At 41.2% G+C, this 21,343-nt stretch overlaps 1 protein-coding gene and 1 pseudogene across 1 annotated transcript; both read left to right on the forward strand.

Moving 5' to 3' along the window:
- The first annotated feature begins 3,348 nt into the window (after positions 1–3,348).
- Positions 3,349–3,783, forward strand: LOC148742327 (uncharacterized). Its single transcript, XM_088747211.1, has one exon. The coding sequence runs from the start codon at positions 3,349–3,351 to the stop codon at positions 3,781–3,783; it is 435 nt and encodes a 144-aa protein (XP_088603337.1).
- A 380-nt stretch (positions 3,784–4,163) lies between these two features.
- LOC148742328 (uncharacterized) lies at positions 4,164–6,287 on the forward strand (annotated as a pseudogene).
- The last annotated feature ends 15,056 nt before the right edge of the window (positions 6,288–21,343 follow it).

Raw genomic sequence — 21,343 nt, forward strand, 5'->3', positions numbered from 1 at the left:
CTTCCTTGTCACAGTTTGTAACTTTTAGACCCTACAGCTTAATGAGTAAAGACATACATGTACATGTATGCTTTTCAAACATCCAAATAGATCTGATTGACTTTTATGTTTAACTTAGCAGTCTTGTGATAAATACGCAGTTGTAGTAAATAAAACTTTATTGAAGGGATGAAAATCATTACATTTCAGAAATACTTCTAAAGTAAAACTGAGACAGTGAAAAGGATTAAAACTAACAACGGTGACACTAAACAAGCCAACAAGTATTCTACCAATGACCACATAATATTACATAATTATATTAAAAACCCATGCACAGGTCACTGAGCGTTTCAGTATCATATTTGAGATATTCAATATAAGCGACATACTTCAGACTCAAGAAATCAGGACTCCCGGATGTAGTTGTTTCTTTGCGTGTGTGCATAATTCCGTCAGTGGGTGCAACATGCGTGTGTTGGAAATAGCATGTTGTCTTTGTTAAATCAGGATTGATTGACAAACCCGTTCTAGAATTACAGGATATCATTTTGCTATATTGTAAGGGTAGAGCTTAAGTTTCTCCATTCATTTGGGACTTTACTCAACACATGTATGTACTGTGAACTGTGACTTTGAGACTCTCTTTGTGATTAAAAGCGTGATTCAAATATACTGTGACATTTGTCGTAGATCATCATTGTAAACGGGGGCATTCACGAAAAAGTGGCACCTCCGATGGGACAGCGAAGAAAAAATTACTACCGGTGAGTATTTCGTGTGAATATTGATGCAGCATTATCCACGTTGGATATGAAACTTATCCAGCTTCAATTTGCGAGGGAAAGAACCGAGGAGACAATCCAAAGCAAGCGTTGTGACAAATTCGAAAGACAAATCAAGGCGTTGAAGGGATTGTTGGGTGAAGAGGGGGGCTTTGGGATTTTCGGATTTTTCGGTTTTAACTGTTTTTTGGATTGGGTTTTCAGGTTTTGGGCCTAAAAGGTTCGGTTTTTCGGTTTTGAAGTTCAGAGCGGTTTGCGGATTAATTTTACATATTTTTACATTCGGTTTTTGGTTTTCACGAAGACTCTGAGGCGGTTTTCGGTTTTCCTTTTTGACCCCTTCAAAGATGAACATGTAGCGGTTTTGTCAGGTTTGCATGCGGTTTTCGGTTTTGCTGCCTCTTTCCGTCGGTTTTTCGGTTTTGGAGGTTTTTTCTCCAGTTTTGTGGCTTCCCAGAGGCCTCATTATGCCCCGCTCGGTGAAGTCAACCAGCTGAAAAGAACCCTTGAAGGGTTCAAGATAGCTGCTAAGGAGAGCGTCAAGGCAGTAACGCAATGGAATGATCAAATCCAGGAAAAGATAACCAGGGCAGACGACGACATCTTAAGGTTAAAGGAATGGCTCGAAGAGACCAAGAGAGAAGAAAACCAGAAGATCCTAGAAGAAGAGCTTCAATACCATAGTTCGTTCAATACGAAAGACAGCTTTTCGAAACGCGCCTAAAATTTCAAACCGAGTTAAATGCGGTCAAAGCGAGCAAGGCCGAGGGAAGTGAATCCGTGAAGAGTAGTAGTGGCTCAGCGACCGGTTTGGAAGCAAAATTGCTGAAGCTATTGATTACCAAATTCAACGGCACGTTCCAAAATTGGCCACGATTCTGGGGGCAGTTCAGTGAAGCAGTTGACAAGTCAAATATTGCTAGCGTTACCAAGTGTTCCTATTTGAGAGAACTGTTGGTGCCAAAACCGAGAGTGTCCATAGAAGCTTTTCCATTTTCTGTTGAGGGATACAATCTTGCTGTTGCTTACTTAGAGGATAAACATGGGAAAGAGTCGGAGATCGTGAAAGTCTACAATAAAGAAATTCTGGAGTTACCAGTTATCTCTGGTGTAGATGTGAAAGCGACACACCAGTTTCATGAGCGATTTGCATATTATGTGCAATCCTTGCAAACAATGGGGAAATTGGATCAAGTGAATGGAAATGTACCAATGACACTTGACAAACTGTCAGGGATTAGAGGCAATCTTGTCTTCACTGATGACTCGTGGGACAACTGGTATTTTGTGAAGCTTTGTGAAGCATTACGATTGTGGATTAGGCGAAACCCATTCAACTCCATTTCAGTAGAGGAAGTGGATCCCAAATCTTCTTGTCTAAAGTGAGAAAGGCCTGACAAGTTGTTCGCCGCAAAACAATGGGATCTTAAACAGCGGAAATGTGTTTACTGTGAGGACACATCTCATGTTTCCTGGGAGTGCCCAAAGATGTCAACACTCAATGAAAGAAAGAAGTTTTTGGCTCAACGTCACCTTTTTCTTAATTGTACATACAGCAGCCATCAGGCCTCCAAATGCGGGAACAAAAATACTCGTGCTGTAACTGTGCTCGTCACCATCAAACGTCCATCTGCAATCGAATGAAACCACTGCAAGAAGTCGCATTAACAGCCGTAAAAAGGGGAGATGGCATTTTTCAAGTCGTGAATGTGAGAGTAAATGGAATTGAGTGCCGTGCGTTGATTGATACCGGAGCCGGAAGCTCTTATGCCTCTGTGAAATTTATCAATCTCCTAAAATAAAGCGAATCGATGTCAAAGTTGAGCAAGTTGACATGCTGGTGGGAACATCAGTGAGTCGCCTTGAAACGTACAGGTCTTGCATTGAATCGGTTTGCAGAGACTTCAAAAGGGATGCGAACTTGATTAAAGTGAACAAAGGAGAACTGTTGACAGTAGACAAACCAGACTATGATTCAGTGATTGCGAAATACCCGCATTTAAAGGGAGAGGAATTGCATGGCCCTGACACTAAACCTCGACTTCCGGTGCACATAATTCTTGGGGCCAGAGAATACGCAAGAGTTAAAACAGAAACCCCACCACATATTGGAAGGGATGGCAAACCTGTGGCAGAACTGACTAAACTGGGTTGGTTTGTGATGTCCCCAGGACTGGAATTTGACCGGAATGCGATGATGCCTACACAAACCAGTCAGTTGGAATACGAGGAACTTTGCAGGCTTGACGAGTTAGCACTAGCGGACAGCCCTCCCTACGACCAACAGGCAGTGTACAGTGAATTTAAGGAAAAGTTAGTGAGGAGCGAGCAAGGTTGATATGAGACTGGATTGCCGTGGAAGGGAGATCGGTCGACTCTGCCGAATAACGACAACGGGAGTCTACAACGGCTACAAACTCTGACACAAAAGTTGCAACGAGCGGAATAAACAGCAGAATATGACAACATCATCAGAGAACAAAAGGAGCAGGGGATAATCGAGAGCGCTGATCAACCCGCCCAGGGAGTTGAATTTTATATTCCTCGCAAACCAGTGGTACAGGAAAACGCAGAGTCCACATAAATGCACATTGTCTATGACGCGTCTGCTAGAGTTCACCCATCAGCGCCATCCTTGAATGAGTGTCTCAACGCTGGTCCCACGCTACAGAAAAAACTCTGGGATGTACTTGTTCGCCAGCGCTGCTACCCAGTTGCAGTGACCAGAGATTTAAAGAAAGCATTTTTGCAGGTGTGGATCAGAGAACTGGACAGGGATGCACTTAGATTTCATTGGAAGAAAAATGAACACTCACTGCTTGAAACACTAAGGTTGACCAGAGTGCTGTTTGGCCCGACCTGTTTGCCGTTTCTACTTGGGGGAGTGCTAGAGTGTCATCTTGGAACATGGGAATCAATGATGCCAGAGTTGGTGGTGGAGTTCCGTAGAAACCTTTACGTGGATGACTTGCTATCAGGGGGAGTGACAGTACAGCAGACACAGTACCGCAAGGAGTAGGCTATTGAAATCTTCGATGACGCAGGTTTCACCTTACACAAATGGCATTCCAACGTCCCAATACTGGAGGGAGAGACCGAGAAAAAGGACACAGACCTGTCGTTTGCCAAGCACCAGCTCCTGCAGTTAGGGGAATCTAAAGCCAGCCCACTAGGTCTTGGATGGGACAAAGGAAAAGATGAATTGAAAGTCAAGTTCCCGACTGAAGAAGTTCAACCGACGGAAAAAGGAGTTTTAAGCAAGCTTGCCAAAGTGTATGATCCATTGCGCCTGGTATCGCCGATGACGCTTGAAGGCAAAGTGATCTTTAGAGATGTTTGTCACCAGAACCAAGCCTGGGATGCCAAGCTCGCGGGACCACTACTCTGGAGGTGGCAGAAATGGGAGCAGTCTCTACCTACGGAAGTGCCAGTGCCAAGGTCGATTACAACTTTCAGGAACCGTTACAAGATGTCAAACTACACAGCTTTGGCGACGGAAGCAAACTGGGAGTGGGAGCCGCGGTTTACGCAGTAGTGGGACAAGAGATGGGAACAACTCAACGTCTGGTAGCTGCTAAAGCGCGTCTTGCAAAGGGGGGACTCTCCATACCCCGTTTGGAACTGGTTGCTGGCCATATGGCAACCAGCTTACTCACCAATGCGTGAAATGCTTTGGATGGGCTACCAGTTTCCAACGCGTACGGCTGGCTGGACAGCACCGTTGCCCGGCATTGGATACGAGGGAGCGGAGAGTTTAAGGAGTTTGTCTAGAACAGGGTGACAAAGATCAGAGCACAGTCAGATATGGTGTGGCAACATGTCAGCTCCGAAGAGAATCCACCCGACTTGGCCAGCCGCGGGGATCAGTTAATGGATCCACACTCTGGTGGAATGGGCCTAAGTGGCTTGCTAACCGGGGAGAATGGCCACCTAATCTAATTACTTCAGCTTGCCCTGCGACAGAGGTTGAAGTCAAAACTATGCGAGAAGTATTATCATTGGCGCAGCCCAAAAATTCAAGCGACTGAGTGGAAGAAGTGTTAGAGAAGCACGAGCTGAAATATGCCCAGAGAGTTTTTGCATGGGTTACAAGGTTCATAATAAACAGGACAGAAGGAACCACAGCTTTGAAGTCGCAGGCTTGGATTTCGCAGGCCCAATTCGCAATCTTAAAGGGAGTAACCGAGAAGGGAAGGCTTGCATCGCCCTGTTTGCCTGCAGTTTAACGCGTGGAGTACATTTTGAGTTGTTACCAAGCCTAGAAACTGGGAAGTTCCTTCCATGCCTGAAACGGTTCATTGCAAGACAAGGCCGACTGAAGACACTGTACTCGGACAATGGAGGAATGCTTGTCAAAGCATCTAAGTGGCTTGAAGGGGTTCAACGAGATGAGGAAATACAAGGATTCCTCGAGCAACAATAGATCCAGTGGTGCTTTAACCTTCCTAGAGCACCATGGCGGGGAGGGCAATTTGAGTGTCTTATCTGTGTTGTCAAGCGCGCTTTTCACAAGACCATCGGAGCAACAACGTTGACTTGGGATGAGCTTAGTGATGTCATACTTGATGTGGAAGTCCAAATCAATCGCCGACCACTGAGCTACGTCAATGATGACGTCCAACTGCCAATCCTTACCCCATCAACGTTCCTGTTTCAACGCTCAAATGTGTTACCAGAGCAAGAACCTGGGAGAGAGGGTAAAGTGGACTTGAGGAGACGCGGGAAATACCTCAAGTCTTGTAAAGATCAATTATGGCACTGTTGGACAAGAGAGTATCTGACGGCTCTCTGCGAAGGACACAATCTAAACCACAAGCGCAAGAACTTCAAGGTAACAGTAGGAGATGTCGTTCTTATCAAGGCGGAAGAGAAGAATCGAAACAAGTGGCCAATGGGCGTAGTACAGCAAATCTACCCGGGTCACGATGGAGTAGTTCGTGCGGTATAAGTTGGAACAGCAACCGGGAAATTGGAAAGACCAATCTAATATCTCTATGCGCTGGAGCTGAGTTGTGACAGGTCAAAGCCTCCTGAACTCAACCCACTGGCAGAAGTTTTCCGACCTCGTCGTCAAGCAGCAGCTGTTGCAGCGGAAAACATTAGGGCTATCACCTTACGTGTTAGAGTCTCTTGTTAGATTTCCTTTATTAGCCAAGAACATTATGGACGAGAACATTTTTGTTTTTACAATTTCCTTTAACGTTTCAACTTAATTCAGTTTAATGATGTTTTAGTGATTCAATAACATATACCTCCTTCGAAGCTATATGGGGGGAGAGTGTCGGAGATACCGCGTTCATGTCTTCGTTAAGTCAGGATTGATTGACAAGCCTGTTCTAGAATTACAGGATATCATTCTGCTATTGTAAGGGTAGAGCTTAAGTTTCTCCATTCATTCGGGACTTAACTCAACACATGGATGTACTGTGAACTGTGACTTGGAGATTCTCTTCATGATTAAAAGCGTGATTCAAATATACTGTGAGATTTGTCATGGATCATCGTTGCAAACGGGGGCATTCGCGACACGTGCGGATGGTTATACTTACATTATTGAAAACTGTACATAAGCACCAACATAAACAACAATGCCCCAAACTTGAGAGACATGGCGGGCAAATCTAGGTAAAATAGGTTAAATAAATTATACGTTAGCCCATGCATTTCAGTTCTGTTGCTATCTTCTTATTGCGAAGAAAACATATAAGTAGCAACATTAACGAATGTATGTCGTAAAATTAAGTGAAGCGTTGGCAAAATAGCAGGGGGTTAATGGCTCCAAACATAACTAAATATGGTGATAAAATCGTGCGGAACAACTTGAAACAGCGATATATGTATATCAAAAACCAACAGAGAGATCGTTACTTTTGTCTATTTTCCTCCTCGTGTTTTCTAAAAGGGAACTTACCTTCCCGAGAAAAAACTGGAGTTGTCTTCGCAAAAAGCTCAAGCAAATAAAATGCCTTGCAATTCTCGATAGAGAAGTTGTTCAATGGCAATGAACATCTCATTAGACATGCACCAGTAACAAAATTACGAAATTTGATTGTATTCCGAAGCTCATTCAGTTTGCTCAAGAGGCCATGATATCATGTAGAGCGCTTAGCTTCATGATGTTTATTCAAGTGTCTTAAATGAGAGGGACCTAATCTCTGAATATACCCTTTTTCGGATTTGTACCAAGAAGTAAACTTGTTACTGAGGGTTTATGCAGGAAACAGTAAACTAAAAAATACTGTAGCACTGAACGTTTTTGTTTATTGTAGTAGTTAATTAAGAAAGAGTCTTTTGAATGGAAATTAAGATAGAAAGAAAGGTTGGTGACATTCCCGAGTGATAATTTTGAAAATTATGCCTTCTGATAACTGTCGGGTCATCACTGATGGCTGTAAGGCTGTCATTAGACATTGTTATGTTATTATAATAGAGCAGTCAGTTGTTACTGCAAGGTAGATAACTGCTAATGAGTTATTGAAAAATAGCCCAATGATAAACTAATAAGTGTAAGTACGCGCAACTTTCCTACTCTATCACTGGTGCAAGCAACCAAAAAGTATGCATCAGTAGCTTTCCCTCCAAGTACAACTGGAACAATTCTTTGTTGAGTGCTAATGTAATTTTATCTTGGAGAACCTAAACGTCTGGCTTTATACGAGGAAGCTTTAGTTCCCATCCTTGTCACTCGGGCATGGCATCAACCTTTCTTTCTTGGTCACGTTCAGCTTATGACATAAACTGTTGGTTTGCACACTGCAGAAACTTCTCACAAGGCTCGCCAAGATGATTACAGGGATTGCTTTTTGAGAATATGGGCGGTTATTACCTATTGCATAAGGTTCAAGTTGTAGGACCTTGTTTCTTTATCACAAAAAGGGCAGTCCATTATTGTTACAGCAAGGTACATGATTGAGTTCTTTAGAAATAGCCTTAACTGATAACCTGATACATACATTGAAGCATATATATATATAGTTTTCCAAATCTATCACGGGCGTGCACAAACAAAGTTTGTGCATTACTACATGCAACAAGATATCCATGTAATCATCATGTGTTCAACGACTGACTGCCGAAGTAATTTTCCATCTTGGCAAGCTTAGTGAGAAGCTCCTGCAGTGTGCAAACCAACACTTTCCTTCATAAGAAACGTGACTAATAAATGTTATATGCGTATTTAAAATTGCGTATAAAAATAATCAAAAGAAGGACCCCTAACTGAGATATGCAGAGTAGTGTAGGTAGACATACATACACATACATAGGATGACTGACCACTTCCCATAGGGGCTTTTCAGGGCCAATACCCACTCATCCACCCAGGGGAGGACATCCACCACACATTAATCTCGTGCGTGGGGAATTAACGTCTCCTACCCCTAACCCTGCAGGAGACGGGGCCTACGGTTTATTCATCCTTATCCGAGAAGACTAAATTATTTATCCATTTCTTGATTATAGAAAGGTAACAAACTCTCCTCACTTATTTTAAGACCATGAGTATTGGTCTTTTGATCGTGCGATATGTCTCGGTGCTCAAGTTAGAGAGATGTAGTGTTTTGAAAACTTTACACCTGGTCATAGTTAGTATGACCTGGTTGCGTTCAGGGAATGGAACAGTGGTTTGTTCGATCAGGTGGAGATCAGCAGGAAAAACCTTGACCGCTGAATATTCAATAGCAACTAGTTATGGATGTCGGTTTAACGTGTATTACTTTCACCACATCTCAAGACAACTGACTCGAAAATCTTTTCAAATGTGTTACTGAAAATTTGGCTCATGCGAAATACATCCAGGGCAGAGTAGGAAAGCTGTGCTTTCCTTAGTACTCACAATTAGCGAGCAGAACTTACTTATGTGGTGCATTGTATGATTAGGTGCCATCCATGGTCATTCACTTGAAATTTCTTTTCCACGTGGCGGTGCAAATTGGGTCCAATCCACATGCATCGACGACAGAGTTGGAAAACTGTGCTTTCCCTTTATAGTTGAAATTAGCGAGCAGAACTTACTTATGTGATGCAATGTGTGACGGGGTGCCATTCATGATCATTCGCTTGTAATTTTTTTGCCACGTAACAGTGCAAGCGACGTCATCAACGACAGAGTTGGAAAGCTGTGCTTTCCTATAATAGTTATAATAGGTAAGAGAACCTTCCTTATCTTTTTCTGGGTAATCACCCGAAGGAAACAGAGAAGTTTTCTTTTTTTGAGATAATAACACGCGTGTGGACAAAGACAGCGCGGTACAAACTTCCTCGTATAAAGCCAGAAAAATTTCGAATGGAACGATCTAAATAATCTACAAGCTGTAGGCTATGCTCAGTTCATTAAGATATTAAATTGAGTTTGTGTTCGTTTCAGGTTTCATGTTTTTTCCATCTTAAATCTTGTACTGAATTGAAAAGGAGCTACTAGTACTCCGCTCTGGTATAACTGACTCAAACTAAGATGCGGATTGAGCTAACTAGCGAAGCATTGTTTCGCTCTTGGAACATAATCAGAAGTTTAGGTAATTTAGGTACGCAAAAATTACCCACCTGGGGCCAGCTGCATTAGGATTTTTTTTTGTTGCCGAAATATCGATTATCTGTTTAGTGAGACAGGAGCACCAAGCGCATTGTTCTCACATATTTCCAAGTTGGTAGTCCTATCAAGTGGTTGCGGCGTTTCCAAGAGGAAAGTTCAAGTCCGTTTTTTCCTTAATGCCATGCGGCATTTCTTTCATGCTATGCGGACTATAATAACGAGGAATTGTCCTTTTTACAGTTGTGGGCTTGGTGGCTAAGCTTTTGGACAGGAGTGAGGCTAAGGGTGACCTTGTTATGATACAGATGTTGCTGCTTTTCAAATGCAAATTTCTTTGTTATCATGCTAATTAGATACTGGTCTCTATCACAACAATGTCACCCTCAGCCTCACTGCAAGTCAAAGGTATGGCAACTAAGTACACAACTGTAAAATGGTCTATTAAGAGATTAACCCTGATTTTTTGATATGCAATTTCTGTTTTTGTATTTTTTGTAAGAACGAGAAGACCTTTTGTCGAAGGTGCAGATCCTTATGAATCGCACTCCATTCTCTGTTTTATATTTTTACTATTCCGTGCCTCTACCGGACTGAAAATTACACCTACTTATTCTCTTAAATAGGACTTTCAGGGAGTGCATCAAAACTCCCGCTATTTATCCGAAGATTGCTTTTGAAGCTGAACGGTTTTTGATTTGCGAAGTTATATGCTCGCGCCAAGTCGTTTACATAGCCTTAAAGTTAAACGTTCGGAGAAACTGAGATAGATTTGATTAAACATTGTTAATCCCGACCTGATATAAGCAGCAATGAGCACAATTATTGCAGAAAAGCACTGCTTTCCACCACCTTTGTTGATGCATTTCATTAAGCCAAATTTGTGTCGCATGAACAAATATATTCCATGTTGCCATGCATTTACTAGATCACATAATGCGGTGAAAAGAAAAAAGTTGTAGAGGATGCGTGGCCGAATAAGTCACTGATGTTGTTATCACATTTTGCCTTCTGTGATCTCTTACCTCACAGACACGGGCTTAAGTGAAATCTGTTTTTTCAGTATGTAATAAAAAGCAAGTTGTTTGTTTGTGGTGACGCCATCTACGCCTCAGTCCTCCAATAATACATTAGTTACAACCAATGAACATGCAGGAGGTCAGTCTGATATGATGGTACTATTATCAACTGGCTAAGGGTATTTTCTTTGTGATGAACGTATCCGGCTTTGCGCTAAGAAAGTTCTGCCACAATGCCTTTGATCACAGACTTTACTCAGAAATAAAACGAATTTCCTGTTATCTCAGGAGATGTGAGAGATCAGCTGCTTTAAAATGAGTAAGGTCACCCTGCAAAATAAAGCATAGTTTCCAACTTATGAGGTACCAGAGAATATCGCGAGGCCAACACCCCTTGCGTAGACTTTTTAATTAGGAGCTCTTATCGAAGACACTAGCAACAGCAAGGAAAGCTATGCTTTGTCCTAAATTTCAGCGAATCAGAAGGTTCTTGTGACCGTGGCGTCAGTAAACTTGCGAGAAGAGAGAGATTTTACATGCAACGGTCGCGCATAAAAGTTTTGAGAATCTCTCTGGGGACTCCTACGGTCATTAGCATTTCGGTCACGAGAGTGCGGAGTCATCCGATATGCTAGTTCCACATTCGGCAGCTTTTACGCGAATGAGAATAGACCGCTTATTTTAGTCTATAACTATCTAGGCTATGCTACGTCTGTCAAAGTTGGAGTACTCTTTTTGGTGCTGGTGGACATATATAGCACTTGGCGGTACATGTAAGTAGAAACATATGCACGCTCATGTACACAAAGAGACAAACGAAATTTTGCACAGACGCTCTCTGCACAACGCTTATGCTGAATAATCGTCTTTTTTTAAAATCTACAATTTATCAAGTTTCATGAAAATCCCAAGCTTGTATCACTATATACTATTATTATTTTATCTCAGACCCAAGGTATAAGAAAAAGATAAAAGAGCAACTAACTCAAGATAACTTGAAACTCTTCACAAGACACCATTCGTGTCTTCATTTTGAGTATCAAGTGCTTTTCATGTTGGTATAACCTTTGTTAATCATTGCATACTCTCGTTCGTTCGCTGATAAACGAATACAAGGACAAACATAACGGAAGCATTAGAATTAATGTAGTTTCCATTTCTCCTTTTTTGTGAGCTTATTTCGTTTAAGGTTAGTTTTATTTAAAACTGTGCGATAATTCACCACGTTCGTTTAAGGCAGCGAGAAGCAGAAGCTTATAAACTGTATTCTCTTAGTGAGAAACCTTTAGTAACGTTCAGTTAGAAACTCTTAGTGAGAAAGTGAATAAGGGCCTGTTCACATGGAGATGGGGGCCCCAGGTACGTGAGGTAACCTGCCTGAGTGGGGTAACCCGCCTAAGTGGGATGACCCGCCTAAACGGTAGCCCGGTCTGCCAGGTAGGGTAACCCTGTCAGCCAGGGTGAGAATCTACCGTGTAAACGCCTCAAGGTGGGTGTAACAATAGGCATTGTTTAGCAGTAGCCTGGTTTGAGTGTTTAAACTTAAGGGGTGGACGTTTGTAATAACGGGTCAGTTGATGTAACACTTGGTGGCAGATATTAAAAGGATTCCTTCGTAACTAAACAGTGGGGTAGCCAGCCTAACTGAGGTCACGTTCGTGGCAAAAAGCTCAAAAACGAAACAAGCATGTTTTAAAACTTTGTATATTTCCTAGCTGTCCCATACAGGACTAAAACGTTAAAAAACACCAAATTTTACGTTCTCTTACCAATGAAACCTGTAAAGTTATCTACTTACATCCTTACCTTCAACTCGACACTGTGCGCATTCATATCTTATTACACGACTCGGGCAGTCAGAAGGCCAATAACTAAATTCAACCAATCAAAATGCTCTATTGCCGGTCAATATTCGCTCAGTATTGGACCGGGCACTATCCCGAATAGTCCCGAATGATACCGCACTTGTGTCCCTTTGAACTTCAGTCTTATAATAAATCTCTTATCAACCAAGCTTGCTCGGGACCGTAGTGGAAGAATATCGGCCCTCGGTCTCTTTTGTACGGACCTCGCTGCGCTCGGTCCGTACTGTCAAGACCTCGGGCCGATATTCTCCCAGTACGGCCCTCGCGCTTGGTTAATAAGATATATTTATCGACTTATTGGCGAAAATCTCAGAGAAAATAAGTTACGTCTCACAAGACGGAGTATGATAGAATAACAGTGATGGCAAAGCAAGTCCATAGCAGCAGAGACTCCCAGAAACTGCAAAGGACATACAAGGAGTGTAAAATATTCCCATTTCGGAATATTTAGCGTTGGAAATCGACCACGTTTCGTTTCCCATATCTTTCCATATAACGTATCAACGGTTTCAAATTGTCAACGGTTGCTTGCGTAACCTAACACGCCTAACACAACACGTGACGCTTTTATGAATAAACACAAACGTGTCCAGGAATTAATTTTCTGTCTCTGTCAAGATGTGTAAATGGTTTATTATCATTATCATTATTAGGTAATTTCACAACTCGGTCCGTCAAAATCAAATATGGAAGAAAACTCAATTCACTGCAATTGTCGCTCTTTTACTCAGTTGCTTATCAACTAAAAATTCATCTCTTTACCTATCTGTCTTTTTTTTCTTTTGGTTAAATTCCAAGGAAGGAAAATCTTAGCAATTTTAAAGAGGATGATGACCGACATTATTTTCTGCTGCCTTTTATTACCTATTTAATTATAGATCTATTTAACAATTGGTTCATGCTTTAGCGTGCACTATCGAGTTATGGAGCACGCTGGAAGTTTGGAGAGCACGAAAGAAGCGTAAGAGTTGCCCGAGGCGATAGCCGAGGGCAACTCTAGCTAAAGGGACGCTAAACGAGGCTTTTATACGCGCGTGGGGACGCTAAAATATATGATTACACACACAACGTAACCACATCCGTAACTAAAATGATTCGTAACAAAGAAATCAAACTCGATCAAATTCGACTTAGGCTAAATGAATCCTTTGAGTATCCTTAAAGTCAGTCTGATGAATGAGTCAAGTTCAGTCAATCGTTTGAGTATCTTAACAGTCTGATGAATGAGTCAAGCCCAGTCTACCCTCTGTTGTGACGGCTGTGACGGCTATGACGGCTGTGACGGCTGCGACGGCGTCACACGCTTAAAGAACGAAATCGTACGAATATATCGGGCATCAGATGGCTCTCCGAATGCGTAAAAGAAACAGTCTCTGGGCTAGGATCACTACTCTACATAAACTGTTCAAATTCCGAGTGTGGAGAGACAAATATCTGTCGAAGAAATATGACCCACCGCAGGTAGCACCGGAACAACGCGAGAGAGACCAATCTTTGATGTAAACACGAAGCTCGCTCCGGGTTTGTTTACATTTAATACAATGAATATATGAAGTTCATATATTTTGAACTGCGGTATTAAATACGTATGATGCACGATCCTCACAGTAGATAGCACTATTTATGCAATAGCGAAAATCAGACCTGAAAAAAATCAGGCCTGTACGGGATTCGAACCACTGACCTCTGCGATACCAGTGCAGCGCTCGACCAATTGAGCTAACAGGCCATCTGGGAACAGGTCGTTAAGTTGATTCGTAATAAACTCGTGATGATAATTCAGATACAATGAATATATCACGTTTATATATTTTGAACTGCGGTATTAAATACGTATGATGCACGATCCTTCGCAGTAGATAGCGCTATTTATGCAATAGCGAAAATCAGACCTGAAAAAAATCAGCCTTGTACGGGATTCGAACCACTGACCTCTGCAATACCAGTGCAGCGCTCTACCAATTGAGCTAACAAGCCATCTGGGAGCAGGCCGTTAAGTTGATTCGTAATAAACCCGTGATAATAAATCAGATACAATGAATATATGAAGTGTATATATTTTGAACTGCGGTAACATTCTTACTTAATTTTTTTATTATTTTTTCCCTTTCTTAACGGCCCACGCTTACGCTCAAAATTCGATCTTATTATGTTAGGTATTGCCGTTAATGACCTTTAGACCCCAAAATCACAAAGCACGTTTGGGTCGCCTGTGTTGATACGTTATATGGAAAAGTAGTGATAACGAAATATGGTTGATTTTGCAACGTTAATTATTCCAAAATGTGAATATTTTAGACTCTTTGTGTGTCCGTCCCAATTTCTGGTGATCTCTGCTGTTTTGGACTTCCTTTTTCATCACTGTTATTCCTATTAGACTCCGTCTTATGAAAGGTCATTTCTTTTTCCATAAGATTTTCACCAATAGGTCGATAACATATGAATGCGCGCAGTGTTGAGTTCAAAGTAAAAATGTAAGTTAATAACTTCCGAGGTTTCATTGGTAAGAGGACGTAAAGTTTGATGTTTTAACATCTTAATTCTGTATGGGACAGCTAGGAAAGTATTACAACACGCTTGTTTCGTTTTTGAGCTTTTTACCATGAACTTGGCCCTGGCTAGACGGGTTACCCCTCCCTGAGGCGTTTCCGTGGCAAATTGTCACCTCGGCTGACAGGGTTACCCTACCTGGTAGACCGGGCTACCCGCTTAGGCGAGTCATCCCACTTAAGCGGGTCACTCCACTTAGGCAGGCTACCTCACTTACCTGGGGTCCCCCACCTCCATGTAAACAGGCCCTTATTCACTTTCTCACTAGCAGTTTCTAATTGAATGAACGTTACTAAAGGCTTCTAGCTAAGAGAATACGGTTTATAATCTCTTGCTTCTCCTAGCCTTTAAACGATGGTGGGGAGTTATCGCACAGTTTTAAAAACTAACTTTAAATGTCATAAGTCACAGAAAAGGAGAAATGGATATTATATTAATTCTAATGCTTCCGTTATGTTTGTCCTTGTATTTGTTTATTTGCGAACGAACGAGAGTATGCAATGATGAGCAAAGCTTCTGCCAACATGACAAGTACTTGATACTCAAAATATTTCAGAGTTCTAAAGATAAGACGCGAATGGTGTCTTCTGATCAGTTTCAAGTTATCTTGAATTATTTGTTCTTTTATCTTTTTCTTATACCTTGGGTCCGAGACAAAATAATGATAGTATAGTGATACAAGCTTGGGATATTCAAGAACTTGATAAATTGTATATTGAAAACAAAAATGGGGATTATTCAGCATAAGCATTGTGCACAAAGCGTCTGTATGAAATTTCGTTTGTGTATTTGTGTACATGAGCGTGAGTATTTCTTTACCTACAGATACAATATCAGATGCTGTACATGTTCATAAGCACCAAAGTGAGTACTCCAAAGTTGACCGACTTAGCATCACCTAGATAATTATAGACTGAAATAAGCAGTCTATTCTCATTTGCGTAAAGGCCGCCGCACGTCGAATTAGTAAATCGGATAACTCCGCACTCTCGTGGCTGAAATTCTATTAGCCGTAGAAGTCCTCAGGGAAATTCCAAAGACCCTTTACACGCTTTTGCAAGCATAACTTCTCTCTCCTCGCACGTCTACTGACGCCACGGTCACAAGAACCTACTGATTCGCTGAGATTTGGAAGAAAGCATAGCTTTCTTTGCTGTTGCTTGTGTATAGAATCAACCTGTCTCTATGTCTTTGATAAGAATTCCTAATTGAAAAGTCTACAGAAGGGGCATTGGTCCCGCGATATTCTTTGGTGCCTAATAAGTTGGAAACCATGCTTTATTGTGCAAGGTGACTTTACTCACTTTAAAGCAGCTGATCTGTCACATTTCCTAAAATAACAGGAAATTCATTTTATTTCTGAGACGAATCTTTGATCAAAGGCATTGTGGAAGAACTTTCTTAGCGTAAAGCTGGAAACGTTCACCACAAAGGAAATAGCCTTAGCCAGTTGATGATAATATCCTTATATCAGATTGACCTCCTGCATGTTGATTGGTTATAACCAGTGACCTATTGGAGGACTGAGGCGTAGATGACGTGGCCACAAACAACAACTGGCTTTTCATTGCATACTGAAAAAGCAGATTCCACTTAAGCTCGTGTCTGTTAAGTAATATTTTAAAAAATCCTGCTTCGTGTTTCATCGGGGTTTCCAAACATGAGAAAACTGATGAAGGCACGAGGCCTTAGGCCGAGTGCTTTTATTTTTTTCGAGTGTTTGAAAACCCCGATGAAACACGAAGCACGAGTTTTTGAAATTGCTTCTCAATCGTGCACTATTAGCCAAGAACAATGAAAAATTTCTGACTGATTTTGGCATCTTACGGTGAATTGGGGTTTGACATTTTATCAAGCTCTAGGGTTTGATATTTCATCAAAGTATAGTGGAAAAGCCTCTGTCCAGTGTTTCATCGGGGTTTCTAAACGCACACATGTGGCCAAATTTGCGTATTGTAATTGGTTTGTAACTTGATGAATTATTAATGAGCTTGAGAAGTAAGAGATCACAGTAGAAGGCAAAATGCGATAAGAATACCAGTAACTCATTCGGTGGCGCAACTTCTACGTTATGACGTCATGTGTGATCTGGCAAATGCATGGCAACATGGAATATATTTGTTGATGTCCCACAAATTTGGCTGAATGAAATGCATCAACAAAAGAGGTGGAAAGCTACGCTTTTCTGCAATCTTTTTGCCCATTGCTGCTTATGTTCAGTCGGGGATTAAAAATTTTCAGTCAAATCTATCACAGTTTCTCCGAACTGTAAGGCTCTGTAACCGACTTGGCGCGCGCACATAACTTCGTAAAACAAAAATTGTTCAACTTCAAAAGTAGTTTTCGGATAAATAGGGGAGTTTTGATGCATTCCATGAAAGTCCTATGTAAGGGAATAATTAGGCGTACCTCTTGGTCCGGTGGAAGCATGGAATATTAAAAACATAAATCAGAGAAAGTGGTGCGATTCATAGTGATCTACACCCCGGACAAAAGGTCCTCTCATTCTTACATAAAATACAAAAATAGAAATTGTATATCAAAAAGTCAAGGTTAATCTTTCAATTTCCAGTTTTTCTAGTTCACATAGCATTAGAGAAGTGCCGCATGGCATTACAGAAAAAAAATGGACTTGAACTTTTCTCTTCGAGACGCTGGAAGCACATGGTAGGACTACCATGTTGAAAATGTGTGAGAATAATGAACCGGACACTCTTGTCTCACTAAACAGATGATAGATTTTTTCGCAGGAAAAAAAAATTCCCAGTGCACCTGGCCCCAAGTCGGAAATTTTTGCTTACCTAAATTATCTAAACTTATAATTATGCTCAAAGGGTGAAAAAATGCTTCGCTTGTTAGCTCAATCTACTCTGCATTTAGTTTGGGTCAATTCAGTACAAGATTTAAGATGGAAAAAAACATGAAACCTGAAACGAACACAAATCAAGAAAGGGTAAACACCACAGCGCACACTATTTAAACAATAGAGTATTTCTGTCGAGGAATTATCGGCTGATAGTTGCCCCGCGGAAATTTAATGTTCTTAAAAGAAATATGCTAGTTTTAAGAACATCAAATTTCCAAGGGGCAACTATCAGACCGATAGTTCCGAGACATAAATACTCTATTGTTTTTATTGTTCACCTCTAAATTTTCTTCCGCGCCTACAGCTTGTCACAAATGTCAATAATTCGCAACCGTACATTGGCCAAATAATACGTTATACCTGTCAGAATTGAAAAGTCACTGTTTTTCCGATCTGCCTAACTTCGCGGCCGTCAAACTATTCAAAAATTTTCACTGATGAGTACTATCAATCCTGGTATTTTCCGCGGACGGGCACTATTCATCCGGGTATTTTCCGCGGGCGAGCACTATGGGCTGATAGGGTCTCTCCACGGATGAACACTATCGCGTCACGTCATCGATTTAAACCAATAAGAACCGGAGAAAATTTAACTATAATGAGGTGAACAATAATGAGTTATAGATACACGTGGGTGGTTGCTAAGCACGAAAGAGGCGTAAGAGTTGCGCGAGGCGATAGCCGACAGCGACTCTAGCTTCTTGAGTGCTCAGCAAACCTCCCCAAGTGCATTAATAACTCAACAGTGAACGCTGTAGCGTTTACCATTTGTTTTATAACATATCATTGATACATTGTAGCAAAAGAGTTCTCTTTTATTTAACAAATCTTGCGTGACCAGAAAAAAAAAGCGCGGGCGGAAAACTAGCCTTTGCATTTACTCACGTCAGCAGCGTACACTAATAGGCAAATGGTGGACGCTGAATTGACCAGTCAGAGCGCGCGCTTTACTTTGGTTACGTTGTAGTTGAATTTAATTTCTTAAGAAACTGGCCTCGAGTCTGTAGATTATTTAGATCTTTCCCTTCGCATTTTTTTCTGGCTTTATACGAGGAAGTTTCTACCACTCTATCTTTGTCCACATGCGCGTTGTTATCTCAAAAAATTAAAACTTCTTTGTTTCCCTCGAGTGATAACCCAGAAAAAGTTAAGGAAGGTCTTCTTACCTATCATTATTATTATAGGAAAGCACAGCTTTCCATCTCTATCGGTGCGCTAATTATAACTATTAAAGAAAGCACAGCTTTCCAACTCTGTCACTGATGCATGTCGATTAGACTCAGTTTGCACAGTCACGTGCAAAAGAAATCTCAAGTGAATGACCATGAATGGCATCTAATTATAAAATACACCACATAAGTAAGTTCTGCTCGCTAATTGTAACTATTAAAGGAAAACTATATATATATGCTTCCTTATATTTATCATTTTATTAGGTTAGGCTATTTCTAAAGAACGCAATCAGTTATCTACCTTGCAGTAACAATAATGGACTGCTCTTTTGTGATAGAGCAACAAGGTCCTACAGCTTAAACCTTATGCAGTAGGTGATAACCGCTGATAATTCTCCAAAAGCTGTCCAAGTAATGATCTTGGCGAGCATAGTAAAAAGTTTCTGAAGTGCGCAAACCAACAGTTTTCATTATAAGAAACGTGACTAAGAAAGAAGGGTTTGTGCCATGCCCGAGTGATGATGTTAGTTTTCCAACATTAAAACTTGTACATGCCACCGACCTTTCTTTGCTAGTCACCCTTCTTATAACGAATACTGTACTCAGTGTGTTGTTTTGCACTTTGCACAAACTTTTCGGTGGACTCTTCAAGATGGAATTACATTTATTGCATAGGCGTTGAACATATGTTGACTACAACGAAGTATTATTACGATTGTACTTGGATAGGAGGTTAGTGATGCACAATTTTTGGTTGCGTGCGCCAGCGATAGAGTAGGAAAGTTGTGCTTGCTTGCATTTATACGTTTATCGTTAGGCTATGTTTTAATTACTCATGTAATTATTTATCTAGCAGTAACAGCTGACTGCTCTATTATGAGAAAATAACAAGGTCTAATGACAACCTTACAGCGGTTAGTGATAACCCGATAATTGTCAGAAGTCATAGCTTTCTAACATTATCACTCGTGCATGCCACCAACCTTTCTTTCTATCGTAGTTTCCATTCAAAAGACTCTCTCTTAATTTCATTCGAAATAGAGTTAACAAAAACGTCCTTTACTACAGTTTCCTACATATACCCTCAGTAACAAGTTTTCTTCTTGGTGTTAATCTCTAAAAGGGATGTAGTTTCAACAAATCACCGTGAAAATGACTTCAACGATCATCCAAGTGTAAATCTAATCGCTAGCAAAATGCTGCTAGATCAGTTTGTCTTCCAGCCTGTGTGCTGCGGCTATATTCGTCAAATCTTAGACAATGTAAATCCCGGAAGGCTGTTGGCGTAGATGGAATTTCACCGCGTCTCTTAAGGCTGGCTGCTCCCATCCTAACGGAGGAGATAACACAGCTGATCAACTATCTGATTATGAACCAATCATGGCCAACCGAATGGAAGAGTGGGAACTTGACACCGGTATTTAAAAAGATGAGGATACACGCAAAGAAAATTATCGTCCTGTTTCCATTCTTACCGTCTTTTCTAAAGTGTACGAGACGGTTATGTTTGACCAGCTGTACGGCGCTTTCCATGAACATCTTTCTCCGAATCTATCTGGGTTCTTGAAGAAACACTCTTGTTGCACCGCACTCTTGAAGATGACTGAGGACTGCAGGCGAAGCCTTGACAAAAGGGAGGCAGTTATAGCCGTGGCAGTGGACCTGTCCAAAGCATTTGATTCTATTAACCATAACCTCATATTGGCTAAATTAAAAGCGTATGGCTCCTCTCCGTCTGCATTAAACTTTATTTCTTCCTATTTGTTGGGGCGAAGACAGCGAGTTAAGTTGTCCGGTGTTTGCTCCAGCTACTCAGAAGTAATAGTGGGCGTTCCCCAAGGGTCCCTCCTCGGACCGCTACTGTTTAACATTTATATAAATGACTTGAACTACCCCATACCGGATGTATCTCTGAGGTTATACGCCCACGACACAACTATGTATGCCTCAGACGTCTCGCCCATGGCTCTCGAATTTGTAGTGAATAATGGTCTTGAGCGGTTATCATCGTGGTTTCGAGAGAATCATCTGGTGATCAACAACACAAAGACGCAAGCAGTACCCATTGGTCCCTGTAAGTACAGTTACGACCTGGCCATACATAGCTCTGTCATTGAGACACTGCCATCTATCTAAATACTTGGCGTTAAACTTGATAGCATGCTATCTTTCAAGGATCACATTACTAAACAGCTTCAAAAGGTATACGCTAAAAGTGGCGCACTTAGGAGAATTAGGCGTTTTGTCCCTGACAATGTTATGATAAGCCTCTATAAAACTTTCATTCTCCCTTATTTTTTGAGTACTGTTGCCCCCTCTTTCTTGGATTGGGGAAAGTGCAAGCGAATCGGCTAGAAGATGCCAACTATTATATTCTTAGATCACTGCTAGGTTATCTCAAGTCTACCCTTTATGATGAATTGCTGCGAATCTTGAATATGGAAACGTTAGACCAGAGAAGGAAACAACAATCCCTTATTCTGTTATATAAATGTTTGCATAACGACGGTCCCAAATACATCAGAGATTTTTTTAGTTTTAGGGAAACTATGTACAACCTGAGAGGAACCGGCATTAATT

The sequence above is a fragment of the Stylophora pistillata genome, chromosome 1 (genome assembly GCF_964205215.1).
Source record: "Stylophora pistillata chromosome 1, jaStyPist1.2, whole genome shotgun sequence".
NCBI classification, from domain to species: domain Eukaryota; kingdom Metazoa; phylum Cnidaria; class Anthozoa; order Scleractinia; family Pocilloporidae; genus Stylophora; species Stylophora pistillata.